Source organism: Erythrolamprus reginae, chromosome Z, assembly GCF_031021105.1.
Source record: "Erythrolamprus reginae isolate rEryReg1 chromosome Z, rEryReg1.hap1, whole genome shotgun sequence".
Classification (NCBI taxonomy): Eukaryota; Metazoa; Chordata; class Lepidosauria; order Squamata; family Dipsadidae; genus Erythrolamprus; species Erythrolamprus reginae.
The window spans coordinates 53,109,263-53,132,579 of NC_091963.1; the positions used below are offsets into that span (position 1 = coordinate 53,109,263).

At 43.2% G+C, this 23,317-nt stretch overlaps 1 protein-coding gene across 7 annotated transcripts in view; it reads right to left on the bottom strand.

Moving 5' to 3' along the window:
• Positions 1 to 23,317, bottom strand: part of SLC4A7 (solute carrier family 4 member 7) — a 275,999-nt gene that overhangs the window by 99,655 nt on the left and 153,027 nt on the right. For all 7 annotated transcript variants that reach the window (XM_070727282.1, XM_070727278.1, XM_070727280.1 and 4 more), the window contains one exon: positions 5,583 to 5,698. In XM_070727282.1, coding sequence (XP_070583383.1) covers positions 5,583 to 5,698 — 116 coding nt within the window. The remainder of the gene's footprint in view (positions 1 to 5,582; positions 5,699 to 23,317) is intronic.

The window sequence follows — 23,317 nt, forward strand, 5'->3', positions numbered from 1 at the left end:
ACCACATCCAGCCACCAGTATTTATAGAGGGAAGGCAGCTCAGGTCTCACAGTGTTCGCCTGAGAACAAGGACAGAAACACCAGCCTGAAGATGACGAGTGAGACCTCGTCGAAACATCGCCAGAAATTTATATATATATATATATATATATATATATATATATATATATATATATATATATATATATATATAAATAAATTTGCATTTGTTGCCACCCTAATTATGGCCCTCACATGATAATCAGTAAAAAAAGGAAGAATAAAAGAAAAGATAGTAAATCTCAGTTCTGCAAGATGAGTTATTGTTTTGCTGTTGCCTTTAACTATTATGGCTACTGAACAATAACAACAACAATAAATGAAATACTATTAAAATAGCAAATTACCTTGAAAGACATTTACAACCCTTTACAATTTTAGACTAGAGCTTTTGGGAAGGGCCACATAACCATTTTATCAATTTATTTGTGATATATCCAGCCTCCTGTTTAAGATGTCAAGACAATATACTAGCACTGTTTCCATTGTTTTCTCCCAAACAACTTTGAGAGATAGATTGGGTTTAAAGCAGGGGTCCCCAAACTTTTTACACAGGGGGCCAGTTCACTGTCCTTTGGACTGTTGGAGGGCCGGACTATGAACAAGGAAGGAAGGAAGGAAGGAAGGAGGGAGGGAGGGAGGAGAAATGGAGGGAACAAGGAAGAAAGGGAGGAAGGAAGAGTGAAATGAATGGAGGGACAGAGGAAAGAAGGGCTGTTTTGGGGGGGGGGGTAATTTTTTTAAAAAAAATTCTTTTAACATACATACAAACAACACAGTTTACCATCTAATTTTCCATGAATAAAATGTGGTATTTTGTTAGTAACTAATATCAATCATCAAAAAAGTTGCAAAAGTTTTTTTCTAATTTTGTCATCCAGTTACATTCATTTTCTTTTAATTAAATTCCCTCCTTAATGTTCCTTCAAAAAGTACACCATCAATTATATTTCTAACTTATTAACCATTATGCCAAAGTGCTTTCTTCTTTCTTTATACATTTTTCTTTATACATTTTTCTATAAACCAAGAAAACCTTGTATAGCCAATCAGATGTTAACAAAAGAAAATTAAAAACAAAACATAAATATATATGAATTTCAGACTTCTTCCCCCCTCTAAATAGTATGTTCCCATTTTGTTTTTTACTTTAAAATAAGGTATGTGCAGTGTGCATAGGGATTTGTTCATAGTTTTTTTTATAGTCCAACCCTCCAACAGTCCGAGGGACAGTGAACTGGCCCCCTGTGTAAAACGTTTGGGGACCCCTAGTATAACTGATCAAAAATGACTGAGCTTCCATGGTTGCAGATAGACTGTTCAAAGTACACTAAATGCTAATTCAGAATTTCTACCTAGACAGACTTCAAATCTTCAATAATTTTTTCACACTGATATTCTCTTGGAAGTGGAACGTTAGAGACTGCCTCATGTCTAATTATCATAGAGATGGATTTTTCTCTATATTCCTATTGTCACATTCTAGTAAGTCAACCACATCAGTTGGAATCTTCCACTCACCAACTTAACACTGACTCTACCTTCCTCTCCATCCTCTTTCACATATCTTACTATACTCAGTAGATTCTCAGCTTACAATGCATAAAATAAAATGACATGTTTAAAAAATCATGTAGAATTTATCCCATAACAATATGACATAATACAACACAACATAACAAAAGAAGCACAGGCTATGTATGTATGTACAAATAAATGTCAACCTTGAACACTGGTGATTTACCTGGACAAGCTGTTGAAGTTTTATTAGCAATAGTTTCAGAAATATTTTGAAGTGATTACCCCAAAGTCACCCAGTTGGCCTCATTCTTAAACTGGAACTAGAACTTACCGTATTTTTAAGAGTATAAGATACATGTTTTTCCTCCCTAAAAGTGGTTTAAAATTCAGGTGTGTCTTATATTCTGAATACAGCTTTTTTCGAAGCTTTTTTTCCTCAGCCCTAACTAGGTGATGACAAACTTCCCAGCTCTTATCTTGCAGGTTCTTTCATTGTTACTATCTGCAAAGAATGTTTTCCAAGCTCTAAGTCTTTGCAGAATTTTTTTTTCATTGCTCTAACTTGTTCAGAATTTTTCTTTTCAGCTCTAACCAGCTTCTAAAAATGTTCCCAGCTCTTACTGGCTTGCAAACTCTTTCATTGTTATTCTCTCCAAATAAGGTTTTTAAAGCCCTAACCAGGGGATAAAATAATGTGCTGAAACTGACCAGATTAAGGATGCTATCCATATGGATATCTGGTAAGCAGATTCTTTTCCCTATTTCCTCCCCAAAACTAAGGTGTGTCTTATACTCCGGTGCATTTTATACTCTGAAAAATATGGCAATCTCCTGATTTCTATTGTTTTTAAGTATTATCCCAAAGTGTGACTAACTGATACTCTATTTTCAGGTAATTACTAAAATATACCTGTAGCTGCTACTAATTTATTCTAAAACTTTATTTTAGAGATTAGTTTATACAATACAAGTGCAAACAAGTATATTCTGAAGAGAAAAGAAAGCTTCCATAAAATGCACAAAACTGTGTGTTCTCCTCATCCGGGATTTAATCCTGGATGAAGAGGCCGACCTGACATGTGTGACTGAAACCTGACTGGAAACCTGAGGGAGGACTTCCTCTTTCTGAAATTTGCCCAGCCGGGTTTCAGATATGGCATCAGCCTCGACCTCAGGGAAGGGGGGGGAGTGGCTATTATAGCCAGGGAGACCCTTTGCCTGCGTAGACTCATTGCTCCAGAGATTGCGGGTTGTGAGTCCCTCCTAGTGAAGTTGGACTTAGGGGTTCAGGTGGGCTTGTTGCTCACATACCTGCTTCCCAGCTGCGTATCAACAGCCCTGCCTGTGCTGCTCGAGGAGGTAGCCGGGCTGGCGGTAGGATTCCCCAGACTCATTGTCTTGGGGGATTTTAACCTGCTGTCACTCGGCAAAACCTTTGGATTAGCACATGAGTTCATGTCCACCATGACAGCCATGGACCTGACTCAAGTAGTACAAGGTCCGACTCATGAGGGGGGGCACACACCCAACATGGTATTCCTCTCTGAGCAATTGAGTAATGGTCTGACATTAAAAGGCTTAGAAGTGTTGCCTTTGTCATGGTCAGACCATTTTGTACTGCGGCTTGACTTCCTGGTTCCAATCCATCCCTGCAGGGAGGCGGAACCAATTAGGCAGTTCCGCGCCAGACACCTGATAGACCCACAAGGCTTTCAGAGGGCGCTTGGGGTTATTCCAGAGGCACTCATTCACAGTTCGACAGAGTCTCTTGCTGAGGCCTGGAATAAGGCTGCAGCGGAGGCTCTTGACCGGATTGCACCATTGCGACCTCTCTGCGGCACTAGACCCCGTAGAGCTTCATGGTTCAATGAGGATAACTGGGAGTTGAAACGCCAGAAGAGATGTCTAGAGAAGCGATGGAGGAAGAGTAAGTCTGAATCCGATCGAACACTTGTAAGAGCTTTTATTAAGACTTACAAAGTGGCGCTGAAGGCGGCAAGATGCGTGTATCATACCGTCTTGATTGCATCAGTGGAATCCCATCGGGCCGCTCTCTTTAGGATGACCCGCTCCCTTCTTAACCAGGAGGGAGCCCTTACAGAGTAGTGCCGAGGATTTTAACACATTTTTTGCTGATAAAATCGCTTGGATCGGGGCGGACCACAACTCCAATTGGATAACAGAGTCGACTGACAATGAGTTAGTCAAGGTGACTGGGGCCAGTACTTGTCCACCTGTCTGGGAAGGGTTTGATCTGGTGACACTTGATAAAGTGGACAAGGTCATTGGAGCTGTGAGTTCCGCCACCTGCTTACTGGATCTGTGTCCCTCCTGGCTGGTCTCCGCCAGCAGGGAGGTGACACGGAGCTGGGTCCAGGAGATTGTCAACATTTCTTTGGGGAGGGGGTCCTTTCTGGATCCCTACAAGGAGGAACTTGTGCACCCCCTCCTCAAGAAGCCTTCCCTGGAACCAGCCATTCTTAACAACTATCGGCCAGTCTCCAACCTTCCCTTTATGGGGAAAGTTGTTGAGAAGGTGGTGGCGGTCCAGCTCCAGTGGTCCTTGGAAGAAGCCGATTATCTAGGCCCTCAACAGACAGGATTCAGGCCTAGCTACAGCACGGAAACTGCTTTGGTCGCATTGATGGATGATCTCTGGCTTCTCGACCTCTCAGCGGCTTTCGATACCATCGACCATGGTATCCTTCTGCCCCGGCTCGAGGGGTTGGGAGTGGGAGGCATTGTTCTTCAGAGGTTCTCCTCCTACCTCTCCGGTCGGTCACAGTCAGTGTTAGTGGGGGGTCAGAGGTCGACTTCAAGGTTACTCCCTTGTGGGGTACATCAGGGGTCGGTCCTCTCCCCCCTGCTATTCAATATCTACATGAAACCGCTGGATGAGATCATCCAGAGGCATGGGGTGAGGTATCATGAGTACGCAGATGATACCCAGTTGTACATCTCCACCCCAGGTCCAGTCAACGAAGCAGTGGAAGTGATGTGCCGGTGCCTGGAGGCTGTTGGGGTCTGGATGGGTGTCAACAGACTCAAACTCAACATGGATAAGACGGAGTGGCTGTGGGTTCTGCCTCCCAAGGACAATTCCATCTGTCCGTCCATAACCCTGGGGGGGGGAATTATTGACCCCCTCAGAGAGGATCCGCAACTTGGGCGTCCTCCTCGATCCACAGCTCACATTAGAGAAACATCTTTCAGCTGTGGTGAGGGAGACGTTTGCACAGGTTCGCCTGGTGCACCATTTGCAGCTCTATCTGGACCGGGACACACTGCTCACAGTCACTCATGCCCTCATCACCTCAAGATTTGATTAGTGTAACGCTCTCTAAATGGGGCTACCTCTGAAAAGTGTTCGGAAACTTCATATCGTGCAGAATGCAACTGCAAGAGCAATCATGGGGTTCCCAAGGTATGCCCATGTTACACCAACACTCCGCAGTCTGCATTGGTTGCCGATCAATTTCTGGTCACAATTCAAAGTGTTGGTTATGACCTATAAAGCCCTTCATGGCATCGGACCAGAATATCTCTGGGACCGCCTTCTGCCGCAAGAATCCCAGCAACCGATTAGGTCCCACAGAGTTGGCCTTCTCCGGGTCCCGTCGACTAAACAATGTCATTTGGTGGGTCCCAGGGGAAGAGCCTTCTCTGTGGTGGCGCCGACCCTCTGGAACCAGCTCCCCCCTGAGATTAGAACTGCCCCCACTCTACTTGCCTTTCGTAAACTCCTTAAAACCCATATCTTCCCCGGACCTATACAATTCATGTATGGTATGTTTGTGTGTATGTCTGCTTTAATAACGGTTTTTAAAAATGTTTTTAAATTATTAGATTTGTCTTGAATTTGTTGTTGTGAGCCGCCCCGAGTCTCCGGAGAGGGGCAGCATACAAATCTAATAAATAAATAAATAAATGAATGAATGAATGAATGAATGAATCAATCAATCAATCAATCAATCAACCAATCAATCAGTCAATCAATCAATATAAAAGCATTAAAACTTTACCTTGCTGAAGTCAACCGTACTGTTTTCTCTGCTCCCTCCTGTTCCACTAATTTTAAATTCTCCATTTTTTCCAATATCCAAATTACCAGGTGCAGATTGTGGTGATGCTAAGAGCCCTAAAATTAGAATAAAGAAACATATTTAAAATAATGTTGCCTAGAAATAGGCATGCTTACATAACAATTGTGACAGCTTTCTAAAAGCAAATGTGAACATTAATAAATAAAAAGTGCATTAGTACAAAATTGCCAAACAAGTTATTTTTTTCTGGAAAACAATGAAAGCTTATTAAGGGTTAAAATTAGCAATTACCTAAATGATGGCCTTTTGCAAAATTTACCAAAAATGTATTATTTTAAAATTTTAAAATGTGCATCTAACCACTAATGTGGATCATGCAATTACAGGAATGTCACAATTTTACTGGAATTTCTTGGAACAATTGTTGTACAATTGTAAAAGTATCACTCTTTGCATTCCCAAAGTCTGGATTTTTAATCTATGTTATATTATAAGGAATTATTTGCAAACCTTCATTTCTTCTACATTGGCTATATACAACTTGAGTCTTGATTTTTGTGTTGAATAGACAGCCTTTGCCTTATGATCACAATTAAACCCAAAATTTCTGTGGCTAAGCAAAACAGTTGTTAAGTGAGTTTTGCTCCATTTTATGACCTTCTTTGCCACAGTTGTTAGGTGAATAACTAGAATTAGTAACACAGTTGTTAAATTAATCTGGATTCCCCATTGGCTTTGCTTGTCAGAAGATCTCAAAAAAGTGACCACATAACTCTGGTACACTGCAACTATCATAAACACATGTCAGCTGTCAGCCATTTGGATTTTGACAACATGACAGAGGGAGATACTATAATGGATATAAGTGTGAAAAATAGTCAGAAGTCACTGCTGTCATAACTTTGAACATTCAGTAAACAAATCAATATAAGTGAAGAACTACCTGGATTGTCAATATTTTAGTATCATTTACTGAAAAACCTATCCAAAATAAAAACAACAACAACAACAACAACCATCATCACCACCACCACCACCACCAGAACACCAAAGTGGAAAATTTGACTTGAAAATAAAATAAAAAATTTATAAGGGGATATCAGCAATTTTAAATACTTAAAAGAAAGCAAGCTAGAGAACAAATAACTGAAAAATAGTTTACACAAAAAATACAACCTGGAAATAAAAACAGTAACAGAAATCATGGAAGAATTAAAACAATGTGTAATAGTAACAGCAAAAAAATTGAAAGATATGGAAGACAAATAAAACAATATCATGAAAATGTCCAGTTCAGAAGAAACCAACACCTCTTCTACTGGTCCTTTGATAAAAATCAAGTCTAAACTAATGTTCACCCATCTAAAAAAAAACCTGGAATTTTTGGAAAGTACTGTAGGAAAACCTAGCGAAATACAACAAAACTGCCTCCTGGATCAAAGATATTCAACAACAAACAATGCAAAACAAAATGGAAAATAATGTAATAACAACTGACATGGTTGCAAAACAAGCAAAGAAGATCAAGAACTGGAGAACACCTCGCCTGCATGGATACTGTTGTGTTCGGGCCTGGGCCAGCTGTTGCCCCCACATATGTGAGAGATGCGTCACAGAGTAATTGTGAAAGCCTGGCTGACAGCCAGGAAAATGGGGCAGACAGCCCAGAGGATGAGGCAGATGGTTTAGAGGAGTTGGCAGACAGCCCACAGGAACTGGCAGACAGCCCAGTGGATTTAGCAGGCAACCCGTCGGATAGCCTCTCTTCTTTGGATTCTGATGCTGAACAAATAATCAATATGCATAGCCGTAGAGCAATGCAACATAGGGCTCAATTAAGGGATTATCAACGGTGATTATGGTGTCACCTGTGTTTGGGTGTGGCCCACAGAATGAGGGCTGGGTGTGGTTCCCATAATGAGGGCTACAGTTACAAAAAGGAACAGAGGCAGAGGCAAACTGTGGATGTTTATCTGTGTGGTTTGTGTGGCTTTGTGGTTCCTGCTTTGAAGCCTCTGCTCTGTGCCTTTGGATTTCAACTCAGCATTGTCAGGCAAGTGGGAGTTGAAAACTCTGGGACTAGCTGCTGCTCTCATGCCTCGAGAATTCAGAGAACTCCTGGAACGTTTCTGCTACGTGAATTTTGTATTTGTTTGCTTTTTCATGAACTTTGTATCTAGCTGAATTTTCACCTCAAACTGTGTTTTACTCCTGAAAATAAGGAGTTTTCTTTAGCCTTTTCTTTTCTGTTTAATACAAGTTTGCTGATTAGCAATGCACGTGTGTGTCTGATCTTCTTTCCTGGACCATTAATTATCGCCTGAGCCCGGTCAGGCAGAACAGATACTGACTAAAACACCTGACCAGCCTCCATCATCGCATGGTCATTAAATTTGATGAAATTCTTCAAAATGCAACAAGTGAAGAATGGTTAACAGCTGGCTGAACATACTTGATAATGAAAGTTTTGTGAGTCACTTAATGAGAATTATGTGTTCAAAGAAAACATCTGTGAATTTTCATTTCTGTTTTTGGACTCTAATTAGCAGCTGGCACCAAACAGACTTTTCTTGCTTTGTTGCTGGATTTCTAAATCCAAACTTCCCTGCTCTTAAAATATTAGAATTACATGCTTGTAAAATCCGTGTGTGGGGGCCTATTTACTGGGGGGGCTCATCGCTGGGACAGAACAGAAAGATCCAGAAAAGGACAGAGAACCAAGCAACTTTTGCCCAATTACCTGTCTCCCAACAACAGTATTCTTTTCACAAGAAACTGGCAAATTTAATATTCAATCATCTGATGTAAAACCGTTTGTATCCAGTAAAACAAAAAGGAAATTATAATAAAGCAAGAGGAACAAAAGATCAGCTATTCATTGAGAAAATTATATTCAAAATGTAAAACAAAGAAAAACTAATTTAAATATCGTGTGATTGATTACAAGAAGGCATTTGACTCATTTTACCACAGCTATAAAATTAACAACTGTCAACATCTGTCTGAAAAAATTTGGATTCAGGAAAAATATTTGTACATTTTTGAAATGTATGCAAAAGTGAAAACAGTTCTAGCAGCAAATGGGGAGAACATTGGTGAAGTCAACATCAGATGAAGAATCCTGCAAGTAGTCTCACTTTCACCACTACAGTTCAATATTGCATTAATTCCACTGACTATAATCCAATGAAACACAAAACTGGGATACCAAATCTCAAGCCAACATGACAAGATAAACCATCCATTATAAATGGATGACTTAAATCAATAATCAACATAGTTCAACTGGTTGCTAAGATGTTATCTGTTCCCAATATGCCAGAAAAAGAACTGGAAAAATCATGAAATATTGCGATCTGGTCATCAAAACTATGTGATTACAGATGAAACATGTAACAGTGATACCCATTGTCATTGGGGCATTTGGTATCATGAGAATTTTATAGGGCAGTTTGGTACCAAGAATTTTATAGGGCAGTGCTGATACCATTCTATAATGCCCTAGTTAGACCACAACTAGAGTACTGCATTCAGTTTCAGTCACCACACTACAAAAGAGACATTGATACTCTAGAAAAGGTGCAGAAGACAACAACCAGAGTGATAAAAGGATTGGAAACTAAAATAACCAAGGAAAGGTTGCAGGAATTGGGCATGGATAGTCTAGCAAAGAGGAGGTCCATGGAGGAACATGATAGCAGTCTACAAATACTTGAGAGGCTGCCACAGAGAGAAGGGGAACACATTATTTTCCAAAGCACCAAAGAGCCAGACAAAGAGCAATGGTTGGAAGCTATTCAAGGAGAGATTCAACCTGGAAATAAGGAGGAACTTTCTGACTGTGAGAGCGATCAACCAGTGGAACGACTTGCCTGCAGAGGTGATGAATGCTCCAACACTAATGACCTTCAAGAAGAGATTGGGCTGTTATTGGACTAGTGTGATGTAGGCTCTGCTGCACCAGCAGAGGGTTGGACTAGATGACCTGCAAGGTCCCTTCCAACACTATTATACACAAAAAATAAAATAATAAGGATAATGCCGATCCCTGCAACAACACCAGCAGAACTGCAAAAAACTGTGCTATTTGGAAGATATATTTTAAGAAGATACTTGGTTGATACCTAGGGTGCTGGCAACAACCTATATCAACCATTAGTACTATTCATGGGTATTTGTGACATTTTTAAAAAACGTTCAGTTGACTTGAATTTCATGTTTACTGAATAAAAGAGAACAACAACTCCTGGATGAGGAGGCCAACCTGGTATGTGTGACTGAGACCTGGTTAGGCCCAGAGGAGGGGTTCCTATCTCTGAAATGTGCCTAGCCAAGTTTCAGGTATGGAACCACCCACCACACCAGGGAAGTGCGGGGAGTGACTGTTATAGCCAAGAAGACCATCAGCTTACGCAGGCTTGCTGCTCCTGAGAGAGCGGGTTGTGAGTAGCTGGGCTGGCGGTGGAGTTCCTCAGACTTATTTTCTTGAGGGATTCAATCTACCATCACTCAGTAAATCTTCTGGGTTGGCTCAGGAGTTCATGGTCACCATGGCAACCATGAACCTGACCCAGGTAATTCAGGGTCTAACTCACGAAGGGGGACATTCTCCCAACATGATATTCCTCTCAGAGCAGTTGAGCAATGATCAGAAATTAAGGACCATAAATACCTTGCATATGTCATGGTCAAATCATTTTCTGCTACGGCCTAATTTTAAGGCTCCAAACCTCCCCTGCAGGTAGGCAGAACTGATTAGGTGGTTCCGCCCCAGGTGATTGATGGACCCAGAGAGCTTTCAGAGGGTGATTAGGGTTTTGCCGGATTCGCTTCTACTGCAGTTCCTTGCTGCAGCCTGAAATATGGCAGTGGCAGGGACTCTAGACCGAATTGTGCCTTTGCAACCTCTCTGTGGCAGTAGACCCTGAAGATCTCCTTACTGAGGAACTCTGGGGGATGAAATGCCAGAAGAGATGTCTAGAGACGCTGTCAACCTTCACTATGCTGCTGCATTCTTTTGCTTGGTTGTCAATAGTTACGGGATGGGTTAGAGATAAGGGTGTGGGTGGTAAGAGCACAGGAGGAGAGAAGGTTTCGTTTTCTAGGTACCAGGAGAAAACTATTAGAGGAAAATTCCAGAAGAGTGACGTGAGGGCCAAGATGTCCCACCTGATGAATATTTATTTTATTTATTTATTTATTAGATTTGTATGCCGCCCCTCTCAGTAGACTCAGAACGGCTAACAACAATAGTAAAATAACATATAACAAATCTAATATTTACAATAATTTAAAAGACCCTAATTTAAGAACCAAACATACACACAAACATACCATGCATAAATTGTATAGGCCTAGGGGGAAGACAATATCTCAGTTCCCCCATGCCTGACGACAGAGGTGGGTTTTAAGGAGCTTACGAAAGGTGAGGAGGGTGGGGGCAATTCTGATCTCTAGGGGGAGTTGGTTCCAGAGGATTGGAGCCACCACAGAGAAGGCTCTTCCCCTGGGTCCCACCAAACGACATTGTTTAGTCGATGGGACCTGGAGAAGGCCAACTCTGTGGAACCTAACTGATCGCTGGGATTAGTGCGGCAGAAGGTGGTCCTGGAGATATTCTGGTCCGATGCCATGAAAGGCTTTATAGGTCATAACCAACACTTTGAATTGTGACTGGAAACTGATCGGCAACCAATGCAGACTTTGGGGTTCAGGTGGGCCGCCAGAGAAGGCTCTTCCCCTGGGTCCCACCAGACAACATTGTTTAGTCAACGGGACCTGGAGAAGGCCAACTCTGTGGGACCTAACCGGTCGCTGGGATTCGTGCGGCAGAAGGCAGTCTCGGAGATATTCTGGCCCAATGCCATGAAGGGCTTGACCAACACTTTGAATTGTGACCAGAAACTGATCGGCAACCAATGCAGATTGCAGAGTGTTGGTGTAACATTGGCATGCCTAGGGAAACCTATGATTGCTCTCGCAGCTGCATTTTGCATGATCTGAAGTTTCCGAACACTGTTCAAAGGTAGCCCCATGTAGAGAGCATTACATTAGTCGAACCTCGAGGTGATGAGGGCATGAGTGACTGTGAGCAGTGACTCCAGGTCCAAATAGGGCCGCAACTGGTGCACCAGGCGAACCTGGGCAAACGCCGCTCTCGCCACAGCTGAAAGATGGTTTTATAATGTTAGCTGTGGATCGAGGAGGATGCCCAAGTTGGGAACCCTTTCTGAATCCCCCCCCGGGTGATGGAGGGACAGATGGGATTGCCCTTGGGAGGCAAAACCCACAGCCACTCCATCTTATCAGGGTTGAGTTTGAGTCTGTTGTCACCCATCCAAACCCTAACAGCCTCCAGGCACCAGCACATCACTTCCACTGCTTCGATGACTGGACATGGGGTGGAGATGTACAGCTGGGTATCATAGGTGTACTGATGATACCTCACACCATGCCCCTGAATGATCTCACCCAGCTGTTTCATGTAGATATTGAATAGCAGGGGGGAGAGGACAGACCCCTGAGACACCCCACAAGGAAGTAACCTAGAAATTGACCTCTGACCCCCCATTAACACCAACTGCGACCGACCGGAGAGGTAGGAGGAGAATCACTGAAGGACAGTGCTTCCCACTCCCAACCCCTCCAGTTGGCGCAGAAGGATACCATGGTCGACGGTATTGAAAGCCACTGAGAGGTCGAGAAGCACTAGGACAGAGGATAAACCCCTGTCTCGGGCCCGCCAAAGATCGTCCATCAACATGACCAAAGCAGTTTCCGTGCTGTAGCGAGGCTTGAATCCTGACTGCTGAGGGCCTAAATAATCAGCTTCTTCCAAGGACCATTGGAGTTGGAGCACCACCACCTTCTCAACAACCTTCCCCATAAAGGGAAGGTTGGAGCCTGGACGATAGTTGTTAAGAATGGCTGGGTCCAGGGAAGGCTTCTTGAGGAGGGGGCACTCAAGTGCATCCATGTAAGGAGTCAGAAAGGACCCCCTCCCCAAGGAGGCATTGATAATCTCCTGGACCCAGCTCCATGTCACCTCTCCGCTGGCCGAAACCAGCCAGGAGGGACACGGATCCAGTAAGCAGGTGGAGGAACTCACAGCTCCAATGGCCTTGTCCACTTCATCAGGTGTCACCAGATCAAACTCTTCCCAGATAGATGGGCAAGTACGGGCCCCAGTCACCTCGACTGACTCGTTGTCAGTCGACTCTCTTATCCAATCAGAGTTGAGGTCCGCCCGGATCCGACTTTATCAGCGAAAAATGTGTTAAAGTCCTCGGCACTACTCTGCAAGGGCTCTCCAACTCCCCCCTGATTAAGAAGAGAGCAGGTCACCCTAAACAGAGCGGCGGGTGAGATTCCACTGATGCAATCAAGGCGGCATGATACGCGCATCTTGCTGCCTTGAGCACCACTTTGTAAGTCTTAATAAAAGCTCTTACAAGTGTTCGATTGGATTCGGACTTACTCTTCCTCCATCGCTTCTCTAGACATCTCTTCTGGCTATAATATAATTAGAAGGGAATTTGTCATTATCTTGCATAGAAACATTAAAGACGAGCAATTTGCTTTTGGTGACATATATGGCCTTGTAAATCCTCCACAAAAAGCCTGGATAGCAGATAATCAAATGACAAGTCGGCTAAGTATCAAAATGCCACTTAAATGGTTGACCTAGTTTCAAACTTGATTTCGCTCCCTCCCTCCCTTCCTTCCTCCCTCTCTCGCTTTCTTTATCTCTCCCTCTTTCTCCCTCTCTCCCTTCCTTCCTCCCTCTCTCTTCCTCTCTCTCCTGCCTTTCCGCTCCCCTCTCTCTTTCTTTCTTCCTCTCTCTCCCTCCCTTTCTATTCTCTCTTTCTCTCACTCCCTCTCTTTTTCTGTCTTTCTCCCTCTTCCTTCCTTCCTTCCTCTCTTTTTTCTCTTTCTCTCTTTCTCTTGCCCCCTCCTTCCTTCCCTCTTGCTCTCTTTCTCTCTATCCCTCTTTCTTTCTTTATGTCTCTATCTTTTTATTTCTTTCTGAGGCTGTGGAGCCCCTGCCAAGAAGAGTGAGCAGCCGGAGGACTTTTCAGCAGGAGTGGGCATGGCCCCAGGAGCTGAGAGCAGGAGAAGCACACTTCCATGCACAGGCACACGCATGAAGGCAGACAAAGTCTCCATGGGCAGCAGGCACAATGCTTTGGTGCCCCCTTCTAGCATGGAGGAAGGGCACCTTATGGTGAGGTGGGAGAACAGGGAGGGAAGGCAAGGGTGTCTGGGGGGGGTTTGAAAGAATCCAGAGGGTGCCCCCCATATCCAAGCATGCACCACTCATTTTACACATGCTAGCCAGATCCAAAACCCCAGCCCAACACCTCCCCACCCTCCACCCCTCCGGCACTTCCTCTGAGAGAAGTGGCATAGCTGCTGCTCCCCCAACTCCTTCCATTTGTAGCCACTTAGGATCAAGATGGTCTGGTTGGAAAGGTTCAAGCCTCCCTCCCACCAGCTGAGCCAACCAGTGGCAGATAGGAAAGTGAGCCCCCCTTCAAATGGGAGCCTGAGCAGGACTCAGCCAGGAGCCGCTCCACTTTGCGGCTTTTGCATGAGTGTACAGAGGGTTCGCTGGCTTTCCCCCCACCCAGATTAAGAGAGCGGGGGCCTCTCCCTGCAAAAGGTGCCTCAGGTAGGAAGGGGCTCCTGGACTCAGGGGGTGCGTTCTGTGGAAGGGCCACCTGCCAGACATGACTCTGGGCTGGGATTGGATGACTGGCAGGTCCCCGCAGCCTCATGTCTGCCTGCCTTCCTCATCCCCTCCTACAGCCGAGTCCCTCTCTTTATCTCTCTCTGTCTCAGCTTCCTCCCATGGGGACCACGGGATGGTGAGTGGGGGCTCTCTGAGCCTCTTCCACCAAGGAGAGAGAGCAGCCATCAGGCAGGGAGAAACGGCACCTGGCTCCTGAGCAGCATTGAAAAATGCTGCACAGCAGGTTGTTGTTGGGTGCGCAACTGCATGGCTGCGTACCTTAGAGGGAACAGTAGTTACAGACAATACCAGACTCAACAACCGTCCTGACCTCATCTTCTGCAACAGTTTACACTCAATTTACAGGCTTCAAATAAAAGAACCCTTTTCTAACAGTGACCATAGCATGATCGAATTTTGTCTCAACATACATCCGCAGAGAAACAACCTCAATGATGGGACAACCAATTAAAATTTTTAAAAGGCCATCTACGATAACATAGAAGCTGACCTCTCATACAATATTCTCTGGATGTATATTGCAATATATTTTTGCTTGAAATCTAGAATCATAAAATTATATGTACCACTAATATTCACCCAAACTATGGAAAATAAACTACCCATAAAAATAAGGAACTTCAATCAAAAAGAGAGATTTCTTTCATGTAAAAATAAAACAGGCTATGTTGCAAACTTTAAAAGTTGCTACAAAAATTTGTGTCACCAAATAAAGACTGAATGCACCAGCTATTACATCAATCAAGAATAATTTAATAATAATAATTTATTAGATTTGTATGCCATTCCTCTCCGAGAACTTGGAGCAGCTCACAACAACAATAAACAATGTACAAATCTAATATTAAAAAACAATTAAAAACCCTTATTAGAAAAAAACAATCACACAACCTAACAGACCATACATAAAAAACCATAGTGGCTAAAGGGTATATCAGTTTCCCCATGCCTGGCAACATAGGTGGATTTTCAGGAGCTTTTGAAAGGCAAGGAGGGTGGGGGCAGTCCTAATCTCTGGGAGGAGTTGATTCAAAATAGCCAGGGCCACCACAGAGAAGGCTCTTTTTCTGAGTCCCACCAGACAGCATTGTTTAGTCGACGGGACCCGGAGAAAGCCAACTCTGTGGGATTCGTGCAGCAGAAGGCGGTCCCAAAGATATTCTGGTCTGATGCCATGTAGGGCTTTATAGATCATAACCAACACTTTGAATTGTGACTGGAAACTGATCGGCAGCCAGTGCAAGCTGTGGAGTGAGGAGGGGAAGTGGGAGAAACCCTGGTTGGCCCCCACCTCTGCCGCTTTAGTCCCTCGCTGCCCCATCTGCACATTCTGCCCTGATGCTGCCCGGCCTTGGAGTCGAAGGGCCAGCAGGGGCACCAGACACTCTTCTCTCTCCGCTGAGAAAATAGAAAGAAAAAAGGGAGATAGAGATAAGAAAGGAAAGGAGAGAAGGGGAAAGAGAAGGAAGGGAAGAAAAGGAAAGGAAAGAAGGAGCCAGAGATGAGCTGGGGTTCACCTTCTGGCCAGGAAGCCTCTGCGGGTGCCAGACCCACGAAGCTGCTGACTGGGCTGGTGGCCAGTGTGCCAACAGGGGAGTGCCATCACTGGGCGAGCAGCTGCAGGAGTTGAAGAGGTAGGCAGGTCCCTGCCTCTGCCCCGCAGCACCATCCCATCACTGTTCTCTTTAAGCTGCGCAGGCAAAAAAACCCCTTTCACACAGAATTTCCCAAGTGCCATGCAGGTATCAGTATCAGAGAAGGGAGGGAGGAAGGGAGGAGGAGGGTGTGTATGTGTATGCACACATGCCTGCTCAGGTGGTGGTGAGAGATTTAAAAGACTTTGTCGCATGGAGCCTTCCCCTGTGCCTCCAGGCATGCAAACGGGTTGCCCCCCCTACCCTCAGCTAGCCTTTGCACACTGGAGATTTGGGGGGGAGATTTGAATAATTTCAGGTGAAACTTCTAATCCATGGAGCTTTCCACTGGGCCCCCAGATGCCCTGCAAATGGGCTGCTCACCCAGCTAGCCTTTGCACCCTGGAGATTTTGGTGGTGGTGGTGGAGATTTAAATAACTTCAAGTGAAACTTCTACATGGAGCTTTCCCCTGTGCCTCCACGTGCCCTGCCCCCTCCCCTCAGCTAGCCTTTGCACCCCAGAGATTTACGAGAAGAAGCGACAACATTTGGGTGGAGAGCCAGCTGAGGGAAGCAATCCATTTGTATAGTGCCTGGATGCAGAGGGGAAGGCTCTGTGCTGGATTAGAAGATACACCAAAGACTTTTAAATCTTCCACCACCACCTGAACCCGCACATGTGCACCTTCCTCCTCCCTTCCACTTAAAGCTGCACCTAGGCACCCTGCAACCTTGGAGGGAAAGTGGACGGTCTGATAAGTTTAAGGAGCAGGGGAAAGTCAGTTCTGAGTGCTTTGAATTGAGCATGCTATTGTCTTGATTTGTCCAGGCTCCACCGAGAGGCAGGGATGACTCTGACAGCCTCCACAACTTCATCAGAGCCATTGCTATCAGTGACCCCTATGCTGTCTCCCACCAGTACAACCCCTTTCCAAGGTAACAAAGGTTGACCCCCCCCCTCCCCCTTCTTTTAAAGTGAAAAGCTGTGTTTGTGGCTTTTAAGGTAGAAAATGTTTCTGACTGAATTACTTGCAGATTTTTCCACCCCCCTCATGCTATTGTTGGCCTGAAAAAGTTGAAATTGTTTCTGCATTAGTATAATATTCGACCTCCTTATGTGCATTCCTCACCTTTACAGATGAAAGATGGGTTTTATGCAAACTTTTGTTTGGAAATCTCCATCTTGTTCCTTTAATTGATTTTGCAGTCATTGAGAAGGTTTGGGGGTGGGTGAATGTTGAAGCTCTGATATTCTTGGATGGTCATGGTTCTCTTTTTTCATGTGTAATTGAGGTGTTTGCAAGAGTGAATTGTCTTTAGGCTTGACAAATGCACACTGTTATTAAAAGCTGATCTCAAAACCATGAGTTGGTCGAATTGCCAACAGTTTACTTGGCTTAGGTGCCTGATTTCTGTTTCCATGAAAAGTAGTAGGGGGAATTTCCTGGGAAATTTGCATAGGACCCATCTCTAAATAAGGATTTTTTTTTAAAAAAAACCCATGGAGTTCAAATATATGCTCTTTATGGCAAATGTAAACAATATATGGAATTTAAAACATTTTATCTTAATTTGTGGTGAATATAATTTTACAACATTTTATAAAGCCTATTTAATGGATCATAGAGGAAAGTATAAAAGGAAATAGAGAAAAAAGAAACAGGAAAGGAAAGGAAGAAAAGGAAAAGAAAGAAGGAAAAAAAGAAGGAAAGAAGAGGAAAGAGAAAGAAAAGAAAGAAGGAAAAAGAAAAGAAAAGGAACAAAAGAGATTTGCAGTGGCTTTTCATTTTGTCTATCTGTCATATAACAACTTCTTCCTCTCCATTCCCTCTTCTGTGACATTTCTTTCTTCCACTTGCTGGTGGTCAGTAAATTCAAAAAATGAGCCAAGGTTGGGCAAATTAACAGCAGGCATACAACAGCAAAAGTCACATTAATAAAAAGCATGCCAAATGCAAAGTTTTACAAGTTAGTTGTTTCATTGAAAACACTATTATTGTGTGTGTGTGTGGGGGGGGGGTTTCCCAGAGAAAAAAGTTAATCATGTATGAGTTGTTTTTGCTAAACTAAAACCTCTATTCAGGTTACTTTATTTTTGAGAGTATAAAATGAACCTTTTCCCTCCTTAAAAGGAATGTTAGTGTGTCCTATACACCAAATACAGCCATTTTTGGCCTCCTAAGGTCCCGCCCCTGCACCTGTTTTTGCAAAAAATAGCCTGTTTTTCACAAAAATTGGGATGTTGTGCCTTCCCCCAGCCCTCAGAACAACTCTACAAACCTCCCAAATCTGTGTGCCCCATTTATTTTGCAAAAATGGGCCTGTTTTTCTCCCATTATTGCAAAAAGTGGGTGTGCAGATGGTTTGAGAGCCCTGCAAAGTGCTCCGAGAGATGTGGGGGGCAGGGAGGACAAACACTTTTTTCTTATTTATGTCTTTACAATCTCAGTGTGTCTTGTAGTCTGAAAAATATGGTAAATTGCCCTATTGTCACTCAGAGATTAATACGTGGTTGTTGGGTTGTGGTTTGGGCATTTGGTCTCAAAAAAGTTCGCCATCACTATACTAGATGATCCAAGTAGCATTGAAAATTACAGGCCAACCTCATTGTGTGTGTCTCTTGCAAAGGCATGGAATCTATTATAAACCAATCCATTACAGTCCATATTGAAACTAATAACCTATTTTCCAACAAACAATTTGGTTTCAAATCTGCAACTCTTACACTATAAAAATATATGGACTACTCAACTTGATCCAGGTAAAGCAATAGATGCAATCTACATAGACTTTTGTAAAGTCTAATAAACAACAAGTAGTCAAAATAGAGGCAGGCAGGATTCCCTTGAGTACCATTTGTTGGGGATCAAAGGAAAGGGAGGGTTTTACCTTCTCTTCTGCTCAAGATCCCCATGTACAATTGGTGGGCCACTGGGTGACACAGAATGCTGGACTCGATGGGCTTTGGCCTGATTCAGCATGACTCTTCTTTTGTTCTTTTGTTCTTAGGTAGTGCCATATCTAATCCTGCTCCTGTCATTAGTAGTGTCCCTCAAGGCAGTGTTTTAGGACCAACACTCTTCATACTCTACATAAATGATCTCTGTGACCTTATTATCAGCAACTGTGTTTGCCAATGATGTTAAAATATTTAATAATACTGACTACACTGCTACTCCTCAAAAGGATTTTGACCATGCAGCTGAATGGTCTAACAACTAGCAACTTCAAATCCCAGCCAAGAAATGCTCTGTGTTACACATTGGCAAAAAGAATCTGAACACAAAATACAAACTTGCTGGAAATGAACTAGTAGATGACCCTCACTCTGTCAAAGACCTTGGAGTACTCATATCTGGCACCTAAGTGCCAGAGCCCACCATAATAATACAGTGTTCCCTCGATTTTCGCGGGTTCGAACTTCGCGAATAGCCTATACCATGGTTTTTCAAAAAATATTAATTAAAAAATACTTTGTGGGGTTTTTTCTATACCACGGTCATACATCATCGCCAAACTAATAATTTTAGCAAATAAATAACAAAAAAAAAATTGTTAATAAATAATTATGTTTATAAATATCAGGATTACTAAGTGTCTTATTCAATGGTGAATACCAGTAATAATGGTGAGTAAATGGTTGTTAAGGGAATGGGAAATGGGAAATGGTAATTTAGGGGTTTAAAGTGTTAAGGGATGGCTTGTGATACTGTCCATAGCCAAAAATGGTGTATTTACTTCCGCATCTCTACTTCGCGGAAATTCGACTTTCGCTGGCAGTCTCGGAACGCATCCCCCGCAAAAATCGAGGGAACCCTGTATTGCCAAAATGCATTAAGAGTTGTTAATCTAATCTTATGTAGCTTCTTCTCCAAAACATTGAACTGCTAACCAGAGCTTACAAAACTTTTGTCAGACCAATTCTAGAATACAGTTCACATGTATGGAACCCACATTGTGTATCAGGCATAAATACAGTTGAGAGAATCCAGAAATATTTCACAAGAAGAGTCCTTCACTCCTCCTCTCACAACAAAACACCTTACTCCACCAGACTTTAAATACTGCGATTAAACAATTTACAACTATGTCACCTCCAATCTGATCTAACAGTAGTTTATAAAAGCATATATCAAAATGTCCTTCCTGTTAGTGACTAATTCACCTTCAACCACAACAACGCACGAGCACGTAACAGATTCAAACTTAACATAAAGCGCTCCAAACTAGATTGCTGAAAATATGACTTCAGCAATAGAGATATCAATGCCTGGAATGCATTACCTGACTGTGGTTTCTTCCCCAAACCCCACAATTTTTAATTTTTAACCTCAAATTGTTTACAGTTGACTTCTCCTTTTTTCTAAGAAAGTGGCGTTTGTAAGGGGCATATATAAGCACAACAACAACAATAATAATAACAACAACAACAACAACAATGAGTGTTTATTTATAATGCCCTTCTAACAAAGAGCATAATAGCATGTTAGCAATAGCACTTTTTAAGAGCCAGCATATTGCCCCCAGAATCTGGGTCCTCATTGTGCCTACCGTCCCTGGCTTCTGTCATATTGTCTTCATTTATCATTACTCACTACTTATGTTATGCTTATACAAACTACAATCCTATACTTGTTCGACGAAAGAAAGAAAGAAAGAAAGAAAGAAAGAAAGAAAGAAATGTATTTCCATTAGAGAGTCACGTAATGCACAAAGTAGCATTAATAATTACTAGTGTATTACTGTAATATTAAAAGTAGCAAGAACTTTCACAATAGAGATCAGATTTGTGCATCAGCAGAATCCCGCCCGGCCGCTCTATTTAGGGTTACCCGCTCCCTTCTTAACTAGGGGGGAGTTGGGGAGCCCTTGCAGAGTAGTGCCGAGGATTTTAACACGTTTTTCACTGATAAAATTGCTCGGATCCGGGCGGACCTCGACTCCAATTAGACAACAGAGTCGACTGACAATGAGTCAGTCGAGGTGACTGGGGCTCGTACTTGTCCACCTGTCTGGGAAGAGTTTGATCTGGTGACACCTGATGAAGTAGACAAGGCCATTGGAGCTGTCAGTTCCGGCACCCGTTTACTGGATTGGTGTCCCTCCTGGCTGGTTTCTGCCAGCAGGGAAGTGACACGGAGCTGGGTCCAGGAGATTGTCAACGCTTCTTTGGGGAGGGGGTCCTTCCCGGATCCCTACAAGGAGGCACTTGTGCGCCCCCTCCTCAAGAAGCCTTGCCTGGACCCAGCCATTCTTAACAACCATCGCCCTGTCTCCAACCTTCCCTTTATGGGGAAGGTTGTTGAGAAGGTGGTGGTGCTCCAACTCCAACGGTCCTTGGAAGAAGCCGATTATCTAGGCCTCCAACAGTCAGGATTCAAGCCCGGCTACAGTACGGAAACTGCTTTGGTCGTGTTGATGGATGATCTCTGGCGGGTCCGGGACAGGGGTTTATCCTCTGTCCTGGTGCTTCTTGACATCTCAGCGGCTTTCGATACCATCATCCATGGTATCCTTCTGCGCCGGCTGGAGGGGTTGGGAGTGGGAGGCACTGTTCTTTAGTGGTTCTCCTCCTACCGGTCGGTCGCAGTTGGTGTTAGGGGGGGGGGTCAGAGGTTGACCTCAAGGTCACTCCCTTGTGGGGTGCCTGAGAGGTCAGTCCTCTCCTCCCTGCTATTCAATATCTACACGAAACCACTGGGTGAGATCATCCAAGGGCATGGGGTGAGATATCATCAATATGCAGATGATACCCAGCTGTACATCTCCACCCCAGGTCCAGTCAACGAAGCAGTGGAAGTGATGTGCCGGTGCCTGGAGGCTGTTGGGGTCTGGATGGGTGCCAACAGACTCAAACTCAACCCAGATAAGATGGAGTGGCTGTGGGTTCTGCCTCCCAAGGACAACTCCATCTGTCCATCCATAACCCTGGGGGGGAATTATTGACCCCCTCAGAGAGGGGCCACAACAAGGGGTCTTCCTTGATCCACAGCACACATTATAAAACCATCTTTCAGCTGTGGCGAGGGGGACATTTGCCCAGGTTCACCTGGTGCACCAGCTGCGGCCCTATCTGGACCGGGACTCACTGCTCACAGTCACTCATGCCCTCATCACTTTGAGATTCGACTACTGTAACGCTCTCTACATGGGGCTACCTTTGAAAAGTATTCGGAAATTTCAGGTGGTGCAGAATGCAGCTGCAAGAGCAATCATGGGCTTCCCAAGGTATGCCCATGTCACACCAACACTCCGCAGTCTGCATTGGTTGCCGATCAATTTCCGGTCACAATTCAAAGTGTTGGTTATGACCTATAAAGCCCTTCATGGCATTGGACCAGAATATCTCCGGGACCGCCTTCTGCCGCACGAATCCCAGTGACCGATTAGGTCCCACAGAGTTGGCCTTCTCCGTATCCCGTCGATTAAACAATGTCATTTGGCAGGTCCCAGGGGAAGAGCCTTCTTTGTGGAGGCCCCGACTCTCTGGAACCAGCTCCCCCCGGAGATTAGAACTGACCCCACCCTCCTTGCCTTCAATAAACTCCTTAAAACCCACCTCTGCTGCCAGACATGAGGGAATTGAGATATCTCCCCCGGGCCTATACAATTTATGTATGGTATGTTTGTATATATGTCTGATTAATAATGGGGTTTTTAAAAATGTTTTTAAATTATTAGATTTGTTATGAATTGTTCTATTGCTGTTGTGAGCCACTCCGAGTCTACGGAGAGGAGCGGCATACAAATCTAATAAATTATTATTATTATTATTATTATTATTATTATTATTATTATTAAATAAATTAAAAAAAATAAAAATAAAAAAATAAATAAAAATAAAAATAAAAATAAAAATAAAAATAAAATAAAATAATAAAATAAAATAAAATAAAATAAAATAAAATAAAATAAAATAAAAATTTGTTATAAATAATAATTGTTCTATTGCTGTTGTGAGCCACCCCGAGTCTACGGAAAGGGGTGGCATATAAATAAAATAAAATAAAATAAAATAAAATAAAATAAAATAAAATAAAATAAAATAAAATAAAATAAAATAAAATAAAATAAAATAAAATAAAATAAACAAAGTACCTTCCCTATGGGAATTAGTAGTTTTGAAAATGAGGAAAAGGCCACCATTTTGTATTTTATGAATGTGTAATTTATCACACACACACACTCACACACACAAAACACCCTTTATCTTTTAAAGCAGGAGCACTTGCTGAATGAATTCATTTTGTTAAGAAACAGAAGTATGGAGAAATGTTCACACATGTAGTTGCTTCAATATATTAATTTATGCTTATTTTATGTTAAT